Genomic DNA, 18,610 nt, shown 5'->3' on the forward strand with positions numbered 1-18,610 from the left:
TCTTGGAAAAAAAAACAAAAAAAGAAGTCCCATCTGCTTTCTGTTATATCAGTACTGATTTCCACTATTTTCCAAATTCCCCACAAGGCCTTGCTCCCTCACCTCCCTACTTCCAGCCTAAGCCTTGCAATTCAAATATATAACATTTAAGATGAATGCCACTTTGAAAAAAGAGGCAAAGTCTGGTAAATCCTCATACTCCACAGAAAATGTTTCTGTTCCTCCCAAAAGTACGGTTTGGGATGATAAAGCCCTCCTTGGCGTCCCCTTCTATGTCATAGTTGGCATTTGCTCTCCACAGTTTCCAAAGGAAATCTGGCACCAAATTCTCACAAAGATGTGTGAAATGAAGGACTGTTTCATGGGATGATCATAGAGATGCTACTCTGAACTCTGAATAGGAGGATTCAGCATCAAAAAGACCTCCAGTTCATAGCCATGCCCTCTAGAAGGCAGGCTGTACCGTTCTTGGTGTAGCTGGTAGGTTCGAGCTCCGTCTTGGTGTCTGACCTCCAGATGGCATAGCAATGCTCAGAGATTGGACGGCCCAGGCCTTTTCTTCCCTCTCCCTAGATGCTCTAATCATGCCTGTGGCTTCTGTGACTCGTGCACAAAGACAAACCAGGGTGCCCAGACTTCCATTTGCCGTGGCTTCCTTGGCATTGTCACAGGGAGGAAAGCTCAAGTTCAACACTCCATCTTGAGTTTCCTCCTTTTCTATCAAGCCAGGTCCCAAGCTGTCTCGCTGCTCAAGCTGGAAACTGACGCGCTGTCTCACCTCTCATCCTTACCCCCTAAGTCCGATGACTTACCGGGTACAGTCCAGTTCATTCCTGACAGATCTCTCCAACCTGAACAGCCACCCTCCTCTCCCTCTCCTGCCACCATTCTGGTCCAAGAAACCATCATCCCTCAGCGGCATTAATGCAATAAACTGCTGACTACTCTCCTGCATCTATGACAGGGAAAAATAGGATAAAATAGAGGGAAAGATTAGGACCTGAGGTCCCTGGCAGGGGGAAAACACGTATTTTGGAACAATGCTGGGAGGATTTGACCACAGCAAACCCCCTCAGGTGTAAGTTTCCTCTTAAGAATGTTAACAGATACCACCTACTCCCCCTCAGGTTCCCCTCAGGAATTTGACAATCGAGATACCTAACTAAAATAAGCAAACCACGAAACTTATGTTATATGAGGGACAGTATGAGTATGACCATAGTCTGACTCCTCACACGATGGAATCGAGTCAATTGGGAATAGACAACCCAGCACCTAGAGTTGTCCAGCCAATGAGGGCAGAACCTGAGAAGGAACAAGGGAGAAGGGGAGGGGGTGCCAACCAGAACCTTATAAAACAAGGACCCTTGCCTATAGTCTGCGGACATTCACTTTCGAATGCCCTCTCTCTGTAAAGAGAGCTTCCATACTGTTCTTACTTTCTAATCTTAAACTCTGAAAACCTTTGCCCGCTGTTCATTTTATTTTGTGTCCACCTCTTCATTCTTCGAAGTGGCAAGACAATGAACCCTGGGTATTGAGATTAAAAAAAAAAAAATCCTGCTCTTTGTGCCCTCAGCAGCCTGGGCATGGTCATGGGAGTGCCAGAAGCACCTCTGTCTCCCCAGCCCCCCCAAAATCTTCTCCAGCTCCTCCCAGGGCTCACTGCCCCCAAAGATCAGTGTCCCTTCGCCTCCTCAAGGTGAGATCTTCCCCTCTCCCTGCCTTTGCCTGGGCTCTAGGCCTGCTGCGTGGCTGGTACCTTCTCAGCCTCCAGGTCCCAACTCTTAGCCCCTCCGCAGGAAGGCCTCCCCACAGTCTTTCTTCAGGGGCTCCTCCCTAATATTATTTTTGCAGCTCTTGTTTTCCTTCAGGGCAGTTACACAATTTGAGAATATCCACTGGAATTGCTCCTTGTTAACAAGCTCCCCTTTAAACAAAAGTATAGGATGGCTACCCACTGTCCTGGTTCCTTGCAGCAGATGTCTTAATTCACAAGCAAAGGGAAGTAGGCTCTGGATGGGGAAGGGGAGAGCCCTCTGCAGAACCACAGGAAAACACAGCATTATTGAAGACCTTCCACCTCTCAAGCGAAACAAAGATGGGCTTCTGCCTGTAATCCTGATGAGGATGATGACAATGGCACTGACAACAAGTAAGTTGCCTTTATATATGCTCTAGTTCTCAAAACTATCCTGAAAGATAGTAGTACTATATATATACATGAGAAAACTAGGATTCAAAAGAGAACTAAAGTTACTCTGGGTCTAAGATAATTAGACAAATGCCGTACTGAAATTTTTACAGCCTCATTCTCTCAAAAGTTGGTTACAGTGTTCTCCACAGAGTCCGTTAAAACACACACAATATCCCCCCCACACACACACCTCCCCTTCTCTCACCCTCCCCACCCACCTCATCGGAACAATAAAAAGCTTCAAAACCATATTCAAATCAAATGGTAGCTTTATTGGCTGTCTGCTATACGATGCGATGGAAACCTCTCAATCTAGGACGTTCTGAACCTTGCTGTGGCTTTCTGCTGTACAGACAGACCAGCGATAGGCGCACAGGTTGACAATCAGGGGACAACAGACGCAAACAGCCACTGGTTCATACTCCCATAATGATTCATTCCATAGGTTTAGGCAACTTCTTGGTTTTCCTTTCATAGCATCTTTCTCTTTTCAAACTCCTTCAGAAACAGAGAGACACAGAAGAGAGAAGGGATAAAAAGATTTAAGATTCAAATCACATTCATGGTCAAAGTGATTCTGAAACCTCTTATCTTTAGAATCCTTTGAACAACCAAAAATTACAGAAGTGAAATGTAGCAGGATGAAGGTGCTTGAACACAATGTAACAGCTTTCAAATTAGGCTGTGTCAGCTTGAATTTCACTAAACTAGATGCAGAGGCTCAACTTTATGTCTCCCAAACACAGAGGCTGAGCAGCTTTGAACTGTACTTATTTTTCTACTGCAGTATTATTATTAAGAGTTGACAAACTCAACTACTTATGCAAACCTTTAATGCCATACATGAACCACACTGGCCTTTTTAATAAGGCAATGGAAACAGGTTTGCTTCGTTTCTCTGAGAAAGAGACTAAATGCAGATTCAGTTAAGGTTTGAACAGAATGTCAAGTGCACCTCAGAAATATCTGAAAATGAAACAATACAGAAAATCACATTCTCTAGACTGTAATAATTAGAATAAAACCAATGTGTAGTTGCCTGCTGCCACCTACTGGATAAAAATGGTAATGCAAGTCTCAAAAGTGAATGTAAGCATTTGCTTTTCCCCCTTTTAAATAAACTTCATCTTCACACACTCACTAACCACCCAGAACTGTAGCACACAGTGTCTTATTTCAAAAGACAGGATAACACAAAGATTCAACAAAACAAGGAGTCCATTTAATTACCCCTAAGACAAGGGCAGAAAACACTGAGCCAAAACATGGTTCCCTCCTGGGAACACAATTGCTGCCTGTTCTCAACACGTTTAAAATGTTTGGTTTTTGCTTTGCTTTTTTTGTCCAGGCTATAACCGTCATAAAAATAAAGAGAAAGAGAGCCTTAAATGATCACTTAAAGAGGCTAAAACTCATTGCAAAGAGATTATGGAAGATAACAAATCATTTAGAACATCTGAAACCAAGATGCTATTTAAAACGATAAAGCAAAGCATATGGTTAAGAGGTGCTCCTCCGGGGCGCCTGGGTGGCGCAGTTGGTTAAGCGTCCGACTTCAGCCAGGTCACGATCTCGCGGTCCGTGAGTTCGAGCCCCGCGTCGGGCTCTGGGCTGATGGCTCAGAGCCTGGAGCCTGTTTCCGATTCTGTGTCTCCCTCTCTCTCTGCCCCTCCCCCGTTCATGCTCTGTCTCTCTCTGTCCCAAAAATAAATAAACGTTGAAAAAAAAAAATTAAAAAAAAAAAAAGAGGTGCTCCTCCAACCTGCAAACAATGGCATCCCAACACAGCCAGGGCCAGATGCTCAAGATCTGGAAACCCCCACCTCTTCTTTTGATCTCCCTTCCCTGCTCCCCATCAACTCCCTCCTCATCCAGTTTTCATTTCTTGTCACTCAGCCTTCAACCCCTCTCCCTAGAAACAGAAACCTATGAGATCAGGGTAGCCATATCCCAAAGGCCCTCAATGAAAAAAAAGAAATGCAAGGCAATGCCCTGTACTACCCCCAAATGGAATTCATGGCACTTATGGAATCTGAAATACTTTCTTGTATATCATAGTTTGCCCCTCACAAAAGAACAAATTGCAATGTTTAAAGAAGTTAAATGTCTTAAAATCAGAATCTCTTTCCTGGTCATGCCTAATTAGGACACTGGGGCCTTAACGGAGCCGTTGGTGCCTGTTGAGTTGTACACCAGAAAGAAAGCAACAGATAAGACCCAGGGGAAAGGGCCACAGTTTCTGGGCACCCAGTGAGTGTGGCCGCGTGCTAGAAGGCCTATAACTTCAGAGACCTCAGGTCACTGTCATGGCTCACCTTGTAGATGGTGGTTCCCAGCTGCGCAGGAGACATGCTGACCACAACTCCCGCACTCTGAAGGGCAGAGATCTTCTCTTTGGCTCCGCCTTTTCCTCCAGCAATAATCGCCCCTGCATGACCCATTCTCCTGCCAGGAGGAGCAGTTAAACCAGCAATGAAGGACACCACAGGCTTGGCCTTGGGACCCTGGAAAGTGATGTTTTAAACACTGTAATGAAGAAGTTGACCAAAACTGGACTTCAAATTCCTGAGTCTGAAAGTAAATGGCAAATGGCTTGGGCAGGGCCCGGCCATCCTCACTAAGAGAAGCAGCACAAACATTAAGCTGTAATTGCAGCCCTTGCATTCTCCTCTGAGATGACATGACTTTTCACACAATCTCAGGAAGAGAATCCTGAGTAAATGTTTTGTCTGTTTAGGTATTAAACTTCAACTTGGCTGTCCACAAGCTATTTTACAAATACATATAAGATTCTTTCATTTGAAAAATAAAAGTACAGTAAAAAAAAATAGAAGTTATGCAATTTGTGATAATGAATTAAGACACTAGATCAGGTTGTTTTATTTCAACCTGATTTTGTATCTTAATTCATTATTAGTTTACCCATAATAAGTTTGCTAGAAAAAAAAAAAAAAGATGAGGTGGAAGGTAGATTGGAAAAGATGCAGGACAAGAAGTCACCAGACTCAATTTCCTATTGACTAAAGCTGGTTGACTGTGGACAAGACACATCAGCTCTGTAAACCTCTGATTCCTCATCTATGAAATGAAACAGCTAAACCAGAATGCTGGCCAAGGGCCCTTTGTCCTCTGCAGTTCTACGAAGTCTAAGGAAGATCAGGACTAGTTTTATTTAATAAAAATCCATTCTACTATGCAACCTCTAGATACATAAAGAACACCATACTAGATTCTGAGGTTAAAAATAAAAATCTACACAGGAATTCTCTAGACTTATAATACAGTTAAAGAAATAACATAAAATATTATCAATTAGTTAAGAGATACCAAAAAAAAATTTTTTAATGTATGGTAAAATTTCACAGTGAATGAAAATATCCTGTTCATAATAGGAGTCCAGATGCAATAAGGTAGCCAGACAGGCCTGTAAAAGGCTGAACCTGAACTCAGTGGAATCTGAGTGCCTTCCTTCAGGCACGATCACCTTCCCCTACGCCAGGAGTTCGCAAATCATTTGGTCTTAGAACCACTTACACTACAAAAATTGACAATTCCAAAAATTTTTGTTTATGTAAATTATATCCGATATTTCCTGTATTTCAAATTAAAACTAAGAAATTACATAAATATCATTTAAAAATAAAAACTTACAGACTTCAAGCTGTATTACAAAGCTGTAATCGTCAAAACAGTATGGTACTGGCACAAAAACAGACACTCAGATCAATGGAACAGAATAGAGAACCCAGAAATGAACCCACAAACGTATGGCCAACTGATCTTTGACAAAGCAGGAAAGAATATCCAATGGAATAAAGACAGCCTCTTCAGCAAATGATGCGGGGAAAACTGGACAGCAACATGCAGAAAAATGAACCTGGAACACTTTCTTACACCATACACAAAAATAAACTCAAAATGGATGAAAGACCTCAATGTAAGACAGGAAGCCATCAAAATCCTTGAGGAGAAAGCAGGCAACAACCTCTTTGATCTTGGCCGCAGCAACTTCTTACTCAACACGTCTCCAGAGGCAAGGGAAACAAAAGCAAAATGAACTATTGGGACCTCATCAAAATAAAAAGCTTCTGCACAGAGAAGGAAACAATCAGCAAAACCAAAAGGCAACCAATGGAATGGGAGAAGATATTTGCAAACGACATATCAGATAAAGGGTTAGTATCCAAAATCTATAAAGAACTTATCAAACTCAACACCCAAAAATCAAATAATCCAGTGAAGAAATGGGCAAAAGACATGAATAGACACTTCTCCAGAGAAGACATCCAGATGGCCAACCGACACATGAAAAAATGCTCAACATCACTCATCATCAGGGAAATACAAAACAAAACCACAATGAGATACCACCTCACACCTGTCAATGTAGAATGGCTAACATTAACAACTCAGGCAACAACAGATGTTGGCGAGGATGTGGAGAAAGAGGATCTCTTTTGCATTGTTGGTGGGAATGCAATCTGGTGCGGCCACTCTGGAAAACAGTATGGAGGTTCCTCAAAAATTAAAAATAGAACTACTCTACAACCCAGCAATTGTACTACTAGGTATTTATCCAAGGGATACAAGTATGCTGGTTTGAAGGGGCACCTGCATCCGATGTTTATAGCAGCACTATCAACAATAGCCAAAATATGGAAAGAGCCCAAATGTCCATTGATGGATGAATGGATAAAGAAGATGTGGTATGTATATATATATATATATATATATATATATATATATATATATATATATATATATATATAATGGAGTATTACTTGGCAATCAACAGAATGAAATCTTGCCATTTGCAAGTACGTGGATGAAACTAGAGGGTATTATGCTAAATGAAATTAGTCAGAGAAAGACAAATATCATATGACTTCATTCAAAAGAGTACTTTAAGACACAGATCAGATGAACACAAGGGAAGGGAAGGGAAGCAAAAATAATACAAAAACAGGGAGGTGGACAAAACATAAGAAACTCTTAAATATGGAGAACAAACAGGGTTCCTGGAAGGGTTATGGGAGGGGGGATGGGCTAAACGGGTAAGGGGCATTAAGGAATCTACTCCTGAAATCACTGTTGCACTATATGCTAACTAATTGGATGTAAATTAAAAAAATAAAATAAAATAAATAAAAATAAAAAAAATAAAATAAAATAAAAATAAAAATAAAAACTTGAAAATCTTAAAAAACATTCTCCTCAGAAGTGTGGCATTACTTTACATTTTTGCAATTCCTGAATGTCAAATTTAACAAAAGGCAAATGGATTCTGATATCTGCTTTCACATTCAATTTATCATAATATGTTATTTTGGCTGAAGTAAAAGAAAATCTGAGCTCACATACATACATGGTTGGAAAAGAAGAATTTTAATAGCCTGTCAGATAATTGTGGATATTCTTCTTTGATATTACACAAACCTCTTAAAGTGGCAATTTCTTAAAGGTTAGTTGCAATGTTGGAATCCGAAACCATAGCAATGAACTTTCTGTCCTTTGTTACTTTAAAATCCATTGATCTGTCTTACAGTTTGAATGGATCTTTTACCTATAATGACTTTGTAAGATTCATTGGTCAGATGAAAAGCATAGGTTCACTGAGTTACGTACATTTTCCGGATGCTGATCTATTTCATCATTCAGTATCAACAAACCATATTCATCATTATCAATCTCATTAGAAAAGTCTTTAGTAGGAGGAAGTCATCCAGTTCACGGTGGCAGAAGCGACTTTTCCAAACTATGAATATTCACTTGAAAGCTCAAATTTTATCACTGTCAACAAATACTACAAATTGTTTTCCTTGACATGGCAGGTTCACTTTGTTCATTTTTGAGAAAAGTTCTGCCAAACACCCCAGTCCACATACCTGCGTGTCTGCCAGGCGTTCTGGAGCGTAAAACTGGTGTTCCATGAAAAAAGCAGCTAGTTCAGCTCACAACTCAACTGGAAAGCTGCTTTACCTCCCACTTCATCACAAAATACTGCCTTATGGGTCAGGATTTAACAAACTTAATAATCTCCACTGCTTCATCAAGGACATTCTTAAATGAAGTCAGTTGTATTTTGTTTTTTAACTGTGAGTACGAGGCAGTGAACGATTACTAGAAAGGTTGCTTCTTGTGCTAAGGTGCCAGTACGCCAGTGCCTGTGTGGTCTGACCCTGCTTACTCCGGCCTCATCTCCCACCGCTCCTCCTGCTCTTCACCGTGCAGCAATTCCAGGCTGCTCGGCCTCTGTTCCACTGCCGAGAATGCTCTCCCCGCTCCTTGGACACCTGGCAAACTTCTACTTAACTTCTGAGACCTGGCTCAAGTCTTCTCTTCTCCCATGAGCCTTTCCGACTCTTCCTCCCACAGTCTCCACAAATGCCCTCATGGTTGATCATCTTCCATTCAGGGACCCTGCTGTGCCCTTAACAAGTCTCCACTGTTACACTAAGTACAGTGGCTGTGACTGACTTCCCATGTGTTTCCTTCCCAAACTATATATTCCCTGAATGCAGGAACTATGTTCTCACTTAGCTCTGTATGCCCAGCATCTACTATAGTACAGAATTAAAAAGAAAAGAGTCTACAGGTCAATTATTCATTCATGTGTGGGCTCTGCAGTTATATGAGCATCTCATATTTGAGTGGCACTGATTTCTTTTTAAATTTTTTTTTCAACGTTTTTTTTTTTTTTTTTTATTTATTTTGGGACAGAGAGAGACAGAGCATGAACGGGGGAGGGGCAAAGAGAGAGGGAGACACAGAATCGGAAACAGGCTCCAGGCTCCGAGCCATCAGCCCAGAGCCTGACGCGGGGCTCGAACTCACGGACCGCGAGATCGTGACCTGGCTGAAGTCGGACGCTTAACCGACTGCGCCACCCAGGCGCCCCTTAAATTTTTTTTTAAGGTTTATTCAGTTTTCAAAGACAAAGAGAGACAGCATCAGCAGCGGGGGAGGGGCAGAGAGAGAGGGAGACACAGAATCTGAAGCAGGCTCCAGGCTCCGAGCTGTCAGCACAGAGCCCAACGCGGGGCTCGAACTCACGAACCATGAGATCATGACCCGAGCTGAAGTCGGACGCTTAAGTGACTGAATCACCCAGGCACCGCTGAGTGGCACTAATTTCTACTTGATCCCTCTGTCCCCATACTCACAAAGTGAGAATACTGCACTAGAAAGAAACAAGATTTTGATGAACCTAGAATGTCAGACAAGTTTATAGTCTGTCCTATAAACAAAGAAGAGTCACTTGAAATTTTTTAAGAAGAGAAAAATACAATTAAAAAGACTACGAGGAAGTGTAGTCTGCAAATAGGATACAGAAATAATGAGAAATGTGAAAGCCCCAAAACAGAAAGACCAGTCAGGATGAGGTCAGTGTAGTCTGATCAGAGGCCCAGGGCTGCTGACCCTTGCCCTTAATCCCTGCAATCCAATTCCTGATCCCTCCATGGGATCATGGACACGTCAGGCAGACCAGGGGGGTGAATCCCACCCTTAGCTCATTTGTTGTACACCTACCACTGGCAAGTTATTAACCTTCCTGTGTCAGTTTCCTTACTCATAAAAGGACAAAAACATCTTACTCAAAGGGTCAAGATTAAACAACACCACTTTTACCAGTAACTACTCTCATTGTAATGATGATGATAATACTAAAAACAGTAATGGTGGCAGCAGATAACATGGTTCACTCTGTGCCAGGTACTGTGCTAAGTGTTTTATGTCACCTGTTCAACCTAGAGTCCTGAACACAGTAGGTCCTCAATAAAAATTAGCCCCATAAGGACTAGCCAGGAATAAGAAAACATACACGAAATGAAGTAAAATGTATATGCTTAGCTTTTCACACTAAATTCTAAGCTATTCAAGAGATTCAGAGCTGGGTCTAAATACATTCCAAAATTCACTTGAACATGGTAATAATGTCATATTAACCTCTTCCCTAAAGAGAAGTCAGTTTTTCCTTAAATTGCAAACTTTACAACTTATTTGAATTCGAGACACTCTAGTAACATTTTACCCCAAACTCCTAGCAATCTATTTATTCTCTCCCTATCCACCACTTACTGGTGCCTCATGGGCCAGGGGACTGGGCTGGGCACCAACATGCCGCTCCCTGTTGTCCCTGACATAGACCAGAGTGAGAATCGGATATTAAGCATGCCTTGCAGAAGGAACAGGCGAAGGCAAGCGGGAATGAAAACAACTGGCATGTCAGATGGGACATGGAGCTGGAGAAGAGGGTTAGGGAGGTGTGTAGGGACTGGAATAGCATGCTAAGTCCACACTTCATCCGATACGGAATGGGAAACTGTAATGGTTCGATAAAACCAGGGGGCATGAGGCTTCGGTGTCTGCATTTCCGAAGGGCAGATAATTGGGTGGCCGTGAGCAGGATGGCCCAGGAGAGAAGGGGAGGGAGTGCTGGCTGAGGAACAGGAGTAGAGATTATCAGGAAGAAACTACAGACACGGTGCAGATGAGGTAAGATGGCAGCTGAAACCAGAGCAAAGGGAGCAATAACAGACGATGCTCTGAATCTCAGCGTATTACTGAGGCCAGATCTTGGTAATAACTGAGTGGAAACAGGTGATGAGAGGGAAGTAAAAGATGCTTTTGAGGCTTCTGCCTTGGAAAATGCATGAAGTATGATGTTTATACACACTAGTCATTCGCACTTAAGGAACAGGCACAGAAAGTAAATCCAGGGGAAAATTAAGACGAGAAGAACCAGGAGAAAAACCAAGAGGATAGAGACGAAGGATGAATGGAGGCCGTTAGCAACCTCTGCAAAAGCAAAGTCGGGAAAGTAAGATTCAACAGCAGTGCAGCAGCGACTAGCTCAGGAAGTGTCTACTATGTGCAGGGAGCTATATTTTTCCAAACCCAAACCCAAGCTTACTGAATTATGTTGTTTCAAAAATTCTGCAGCATTTTCTTCTGCGTTACCGCCAATTTCACCAATCAATATGATGCCTTCTGTGGCTGGATCATTCAGAAAGATTTCAAGGCAGTCAATAAAATCTGTGCCATTAAAAGGATCACCTCCAATGCCTGAAAAAGTTGAAGAATATCAACATCAGCAGAAAATTTAAGGACAAACCACAAAAATTAGGCTTAGAAATGTTGTTTCAACTCATTTCTTACTTTGCTTACCCCTTTCACCACTGTTTTTAAAATGTATCATCACTCTTGCATTGAACATTAAAAACAATCACAAAGTGCTACATTTATTTGTTTCTAATATTACATGAATGCTAAAACGGTGGTTGCCTTTTCATACTCACAAAGACTACCTTCTTTTTGTTTTAGCTCCTTTATCAAGCTTCTTCCCTCCCACAAAATTATTCCCAAATAACTCTTTCAAGCATTTTAAGAAAATGTGTGTGCTGCAAGCTACAGAAGACAAAAGAATGTCTCTTCTCTGATTAAACCTTTTACAAATTTCTTTGCACAAAGTAACTATTAGATGAGGCACACTGCAGAGAAACTGCATACAAGTTTCAAGACCCAAGTCCCAGTGAGGGATAGAGTTGGGGGTGCACTGACCCCTCTTCCCTTAGATCCAGGGTAATGACTACAGCACAAGCATTTAAAGACAACTACTTGGATAGGGTTAAAGTAAATGTTCCCAACAGATTGGCTGACACTTTACAAAATTTTTACATTGTAAACTTACTGAAAGCAGGATTGATTTCCTACTTTTCAATGCACCTCTGAAGAGAAGCTGCATTTGAGTGCCAAATGTGTGTCAAGGACTGTGCCTCAGCACACTTTAGACCTGCCATTTCCTAATTCTTCTAACCTCTCTGTGAAATGGGCATTATTATTATTAGCATTTTACAAATTAAAAACAGACACTGGAGAACATGACTTTGGCAACTCTGTTTCAAACCTGTTCTTATTCTCCATCACTTTGTGGCTAAGATTGTGCTTTGTACACAGAGAAGCTCAATTAAGGTTTCCAATAGTGATTTTATGGCTCTCAATCCTAATAATGCTCCAGGGCTATATTGTATAATTTATTATAAAAAGGTATTCTTGAAAGGCTTTCATTTTTTTAATTTTATTTATTTTGACAGAGAGAGAGGCACAGGGAGAGGGAGAGAATCCCAAGCAGGCTCCTGTGCTGTCAGCACAGGGCCCTACGTGGGGCTTGATCTCATGAATCATGAGATCACAACCTGAGTTGAAATCAAGAGTCAGACGCTTAGCTGACTGAGCCACCCAGATGGCCCTTGAAAGGCTTTTAAAAGTTATTCTAAAAATTTGAAGAAATATTTATAAAAATGAGAAGACTGCCTGGCTTTGGCAACAAATACTAAAATTATTTTAAAATGTAAAACCTTGTTACTTTTAAAAGAGGTAGGCAGTATAATGAGATAAAAAAGAGGTTCTGGGGGCGCCTGGGTGGCGCAGTCGGTTAAGCGTCTGACTTCAGCCAGGTCACGATCTCGCAGTCCGTGAGTTCGAGCCCCGCGTCGGGCTCTGGGCTGATGGCTCAGAGCCTGGAGCCTGTTTCCGATTCTGTGTTTCCCTCTCTCTCTGCCCCTCCCCTGTTCATGCTCTGTCTCTCTCTGTCTCAAAATAAATAAACGTTGAAAAAAAAAAAAAAAATTTAAAAAAAAAAAAAAAAAAAAGAGGTTCTGGGAGCTCAATCATCCTCAACATAGATTTTCTCACCAATAAAGCTACAACAGTACAACTTTTCAACTCAGAGGTGCCTCAGAAGGTTGCCTTAAGAATAAGACAACAAACAGCAAAGAATTCCCTAACTGTGAAGCACAAATAACAGTTTACAATGGCAACAAAATGATAATTACAGTAACAAAAGTCCTAATGAAGAACCATTTCTTCACAGCAAGTCAAGTAAGTGGTGTTTTCAGGCACCAAGCCTCTTCCGGAGCTAAATGTCTCACAATGCTTGTTCCTCAACATGAAAGTCAAACCTTGGACCATGAATCTTGAAAATATATGGTGGTGCTTCACACTTCAGCAAATTAAATTTAAGATCACACCATCTTTTTAATGAAATGGTTATCAAAACTTCTTACAAAAAAATCAAAATAATAATTAGTACTCTACTCTTTCAGTGAAGACACTGTGTTACAGTAAAATGATTTTATCAAAAATCTCTCACCAACGCACAAAGACTGCCCCAGTCCAACTTGTGTTGTTTGGTGAACTGCTTCATAAGTCAGGGTCCCAGATCTGGATACAATACCTTAAAGGAAGAGAATTTAAAAACATTAGGTTATGTTCATATGACAGACTATCATATTACAAATACAAGTATATAAAAAAACCCATTCCACAATTTGCCATCCAAATCAACAATACCTTCAAATGATGAAATAAGAAGAAAAGGTTTAAATTGAAGCAAGGAAGTTTTAAAAGTTAGACCAAGGGGAGAGTACACCATTAGTTAGGATTATTTCACGTCAACAAAGCAGTGTAGGAAAGACCTACATTACCTGCTCTAAGAATCTGTATGAAAGGGATAGTATCAATATGAACTTGCTAAGTACAATCCTGCTTAGAGTAGCAGAAAATAACCAGTTAGATTTATACATACCCAAACTATTAAGCCACTAAAACATTCAGCCTGCAAACCAGCATTAGTCACACTTAGGAATGCTATATATCTTTCTCACAATTATTTCTCTACTAATTTTCAAATAATATATAGACTTTAAAAAATCAATATAGAAAACTTTTTAATGTTTATTTATTGAGAGAGAGAAAGAGAGAGAGAGAGAGAGAGAGAGAGAGAGAGAGCGTGCGGGCAGGGGAGGGGCAGAGACAGGGAGACACAAAATCCAAAGCAGGCTCCAGGCTCCAAGCTGTCAGCACAGAGCCTGATGTGGGGCTCGAACTCACAAACCATGAGATCATGACCCAAGCCAAAGTCGGACGCTTAACTGACTGAGCCACCCAGGTGCCCCTCAAATCGATATAAAGATAACTAGGGAATAAGGCCAAGATCCCTCTGAGTTCAAGTCTATCTTACCTAATTCCCTTCATACCATGGGCCTATGAGAAAGTGCCTAAGTTCTCATGTGGACAAGGAACGTACATGTGGGGACGAGGGTGGGGGTACCTAGATGTCCTCTCTACTGTAGTTCACCATGCATGGCTGAGCTACAGGGAAGATAATTTCTTTCATGCCACAATCTGTAGATAATAGGTGAATCCCTATATATAACAGGTTGAGAATAACCGAGTAACTTCAGTTGTCAGAATATATTATATAAAAAATTTTTTAAATAAAACACAAAACTTTGTATGGGCTAAAAACAGAGGAAGGATTACGGGGTGGTGAATACTTCCAGCATGTCCATGATTTGCTTTCTTTAAACTTCTGCCTTGGAGCACTTCTTAAGAACTCAGAGACTCTTCTAACAATATGATCCCCCTATCAGGGCAAGTAGAATTCTTGTCAGACTGAGACAAAAACCATAACCACAAGCTACTTCAACTTTAGTACAGCATATTTACATTCTTAAGCAAAGTTCTGTGTTATCATCGCTATATACTCATAGTAACACCAGGATGTTATCATTTTTCTAAGGGGCTTTCAACTGATTATAGAAATGATATGTAAATTACATAAATGCAAAATGCATACACAGACAGTAACAAAAGTCATGTTTTTAGGGTAGATTACTCCTATGATCCTTACAGTATATATAGTAAAAGAGGCTATCACTTAAAAATACCTATCACAAGGATACTTCTGCTTCTGAGTAGAAGTCCTTTCCTCTGTTCTTCCTGTTAAGTAAAATCCCTGGGCATTATATAGAAAACAAATACAAGAAATCTCTAAGAGATGAAAAAGGCAAGGTGACTAAGGACTTTGAGACTCAAGAAATGATACACCGGTGAGCTCCCTGGGTTTTCTTTTGCCTCATGCATCCTAGATATGGAGCTAAAGCAGACAATATTCCAGAAATACATAAGGGTATGGAAAAAAGCATCTTCCCCCAAAGCTTGCTCTCTCTAGCAAAACAGTCAAGGACAGCCTAAGAAAACAGAAAACTCTGAGGCAATAACTATACCATACCAACCAAACACTACAGGAAAAAACTGTGCCTCCACCCTCACTCATATGAGCAAAGGGCCAAAAGGGAATCCTAGACTTCCACATTTAGGAGGCTGCACTGAGGCACCCCAACATACCTTCCAGGTTGGTGAAAGAGAAAGCCAAGTAGGCAGTCAGAACATTCATGTGTGCCAGCTGATAATGAGCCCCACCCCCACCATGTCGGTGGAAACCATGTGGGGAGCCTGCATGTCTATCTTCATCCAGCAGTACTGAGGCTCTTCTCTGGTCTCAGAGAAGGCACTGTGGAGAGTCAGGGCTTTCACCATCACCCAACAATAACAAGGCCATCCCCACTGAATGTCAGTAGGGACCAAGCAGGGGAGCAGAACCGCCATCCCCAGTAAGGAAGAGCCCACCCACTCCAGTATCAATGGAAGCAGGTAGGGAACTTGGACTTCTACATCTACCTGGTAGTAATGAGACGCCTCCCCCAACAATCTCTGCTGAAGCAGTGTCAATACGAGGTTCAAAGAAGACCCAGAGTCTCATAACATAATACACAAATTATCCACGGTTCAATCAAAAATCATTCAGAATATTAAGAACTAGGGAGAACTCAAACTGAATGAAAAGAGAATCAACAGATGCTAACACCAAGATGAAGAATTATCTAACAAGGATTTAAAGAAGGCATGCTAAAAATGCTTTAAACAAACAATTATGAACATGCTTGAAACCAAATGAGAAAACAGAAAGCCCTTATCAAAAAAAAAAAAAAAAAATTTGAAGTCTCAGCAAAAAAATAGAAGATATAAAGAGAACCCAAATGTAAATTTCAGAAGTGAAAAATAAAACAACCAAAGCTAAAAGCTCAGTGGATGAGTTCAATGGCATAAAGGAGGGGAGAGAGGAAAGAATCCATGAAATGGAAATTACCCAATTTGAATGATAGAGCGAAAACAGACCAGGGAAAAAAGCAGACAGATCCTCAGGGACCTATGGTACTACATGTGAATTTACAATTATAGGCCCCTTACCCCAAAGGCTGAAGGAAGGCAGCCCTTTAGACCAGGCAGGGAGTTATAAAGGACCTCAGTAACTGCTCCCAGAGAGCACCTGCCCCATGAGGGATAAGGGGAGCAAAACAGGATAAATAATAGCCAATGGAAGAAATGCGACTATTAGGTGACGGGGTTCAGAGTGATGGTGGGGTGAAGACGTCTTTGGTGCAAAAAGTTTCTGGAGTCCCCGTGTTTCTGGGAGGTGAAGTGGGAGGGAGTGATCCCTTGTACCCCTCAGTCCCCCTACTATGACGCCTCCATAGCCTACAGAGAAACAATGGCCGCGTGCATCGCAGCACATTGCCTCACAGCAGAACGCCACACATTCGGAGCCAGATCGGCTCTGCAGGTTTTGGTTTTTTGCACTGAATGTAGTGCACTGAACGCACTCATCTTCGTGGGCTTGTGTTACCCCAGGATACTGTTAAAGGGCTACTTCAACAAACAAATCAAAGCACACTTGGTGGAGGGTTCAAAACATCACTACAGGTAGGGAGATAAAACAACCAGAGTCACAACAACAGAAAGCAAGTAACACACTCCAAAAAACACCTCCTCAAGGGCCAGGCCCTGGATAGCTTATGACACCTCTTTAATATAGTGGTGCTCACAGATGCAGGACACATAACAAGCTTTTAAAACACATAGGAGACAGAAAACTAGTCAAAATGATGAAACGGAAGAATTCTCCTCAGAAGAAATTCCAGGAAGAAACGACAGCTAAAGAACTGATCAAAACAGATATAAACAATAAAACTGAACAAGAATTTAGAATAATAGTCATAAGATTAATCGCTAGGCTTGAAAAAAGTATAGAAGATAGCAGAGAATCTATTGCTGCAGAGATCAAGGAACTAAAAAACAGTCATGATGAATTAAAAAATGCTGTAAATGAGGTGCAAAATAAAGTAGAGGCAGTGACAGCGAGGACTGAAGAGGCAGAGGGGAGAATAGGTGAAATAGAAGATAAAATTATGGAAAAAGAAAGCTGAGAGAAAGAAAGATAAAAAAAGTCTGGACCATGAGGGGAGAATTAGAGAACTAAGTGATTCAATGAAACGTAATAATATCTGTATCATAGGAGTTCCAGAAGAAGAAGACAGAGAGAAAGGGGCAGAAGGTGTACTTGAACAAATCATAGCTGAGAACTTCCCCAATCTGGGAAAGGAAACAGACACTGAAATCCAGGAGGCACAGAGCACTCTCTTCAGACATAACTTGAATTGATCTTCTGCATGACATTTCATAGTGAAACTCGCAAAATACAAAGACAAAGAGAGAATTCTGAAAGCAGCTAGGGACAAAAAGGCCTTAACCTACAAGGGTAGACACATAGGGGTAGTAGCAGACCTATCTACTGAAACTTGGCAGGGCAGAAAGGAGTGGCAGGAAATTTTCAATGTGTTGCATAGGAAAAATATGCAGCCAAGAATCCATTATCCAGCAAGCCTGTCATTCAGAATAGAAGGAGAGATAAAGGTTTTCCGAGACAAACAAAAACTGAAGGAATTCATCACCACTAAACCAGCCCTACAAGAGATCCTAAGGGGGACTCTGTGAGTGGAATGTTGCAAAGACTACAAAGGACCAGAGATATCTCTACAAGCATGAGACCTACAGATAACACAATGACTCAAAACCCGTATCTTTCAATAATAACACTGAATGTAAACGGACTAAATGCTCGAATCAAAAGCCATGGGGTATCAGAATGGATAAAAAAACAAGACTCACCTACTTGCTGTCTACAAAAGACCCATTTTAGACCTGAGGACACCTTCAGATTGAAAGTGAGGGGATAGAGAACCATCTATCATGCTACTGGAAGTCAAAAGAAAGCTGGAGTAGCTATACTTATATCAGACAAACTAGATTTTAAATGAAAGACTGTAACAAGAGATGAAGAAGTCCATTATATCATAATTGCAGGGTCTAAACATCAAGAAGAGCTAACAATTATAAACGTTTATGCACCCAGTTTGACAGCACCCAAACATATAAAACAATCACAAATGTAAGCAATCTTATCGGTAAGAATGTGGTAACAGGGCACTTTAATATTCCACTTACAACAACGGACAGATCATCTAGACAGAGGGTCAATAAAGAAACAATGGCCCTGAATGATACACTGGACCAGATGGACTTGACAGATATATTCAGAACTTTTCATCCTAAAGCAGTAGAATACACATTCTTCTCGAGTGCACATGGAACATTCTCCAAGATAGATCACATACTGGGTTACAAAACAGCCCTCGATAAATATAAAAGAAATGAGATCATACCATGTAC

General features: G+C 41.1%; 1 protein-coding gene across 3 annotated transcripts in view; it reads right to left on the reverse strand.

The window, feature by feature from the left end:
• Positions 1-2,448: 2,448 nt before the first annotated feature.
• SUCLG1 (succinate-CoA ligase GDP/ADP-forming subunit alpha) overlaps positions 2,449-18,610 on the reverse strand; it is a 48,381-nt gene continuing 32,219 nt past the window's right edge. For all 3 annotated transcript variants that reach the window (XM_047068630.1, XM_047068632.1, XM_047068629.1), the window contains 4 exons: positions 13,350-13,433; positions 11,112-11,263; positions 4,513-4,701; positions 2,449-2,695 (listed from right to left, as the gene is read on the reverse strand). In XM_047068630.1, the coding sequence (XP_046924586.1) occupies positions 2,669-2,695; positions 4,513-4,701; positions 11,112-11,263; positions 13,350-13,433 (452 nt within the window). In that variant the 3' untranslated portion in view covers positions 2,449-2,668. The remainder of the gene's footprint in view (positions 2,696-4,512; positions 4,702-11,111; positions 11,264-13,349; positions 13,434-18,610) is intronic.

This window comes from Lynx rufus, unplaced genomic scaffold, assembly GCF_022079265.1.
Source record: "Lynx rufus isolate CCGP_SWC_20201006 ecotype Redwood Valley unplaced genomic scaffold, mLynRuf1.p SCAF_8, whole genome shotgun sequence".
NCBI lineage: Eukaryota > Metazoa > Chordata > Mammalia > Carnivora > Felidae > Lynx > Lynx rufus.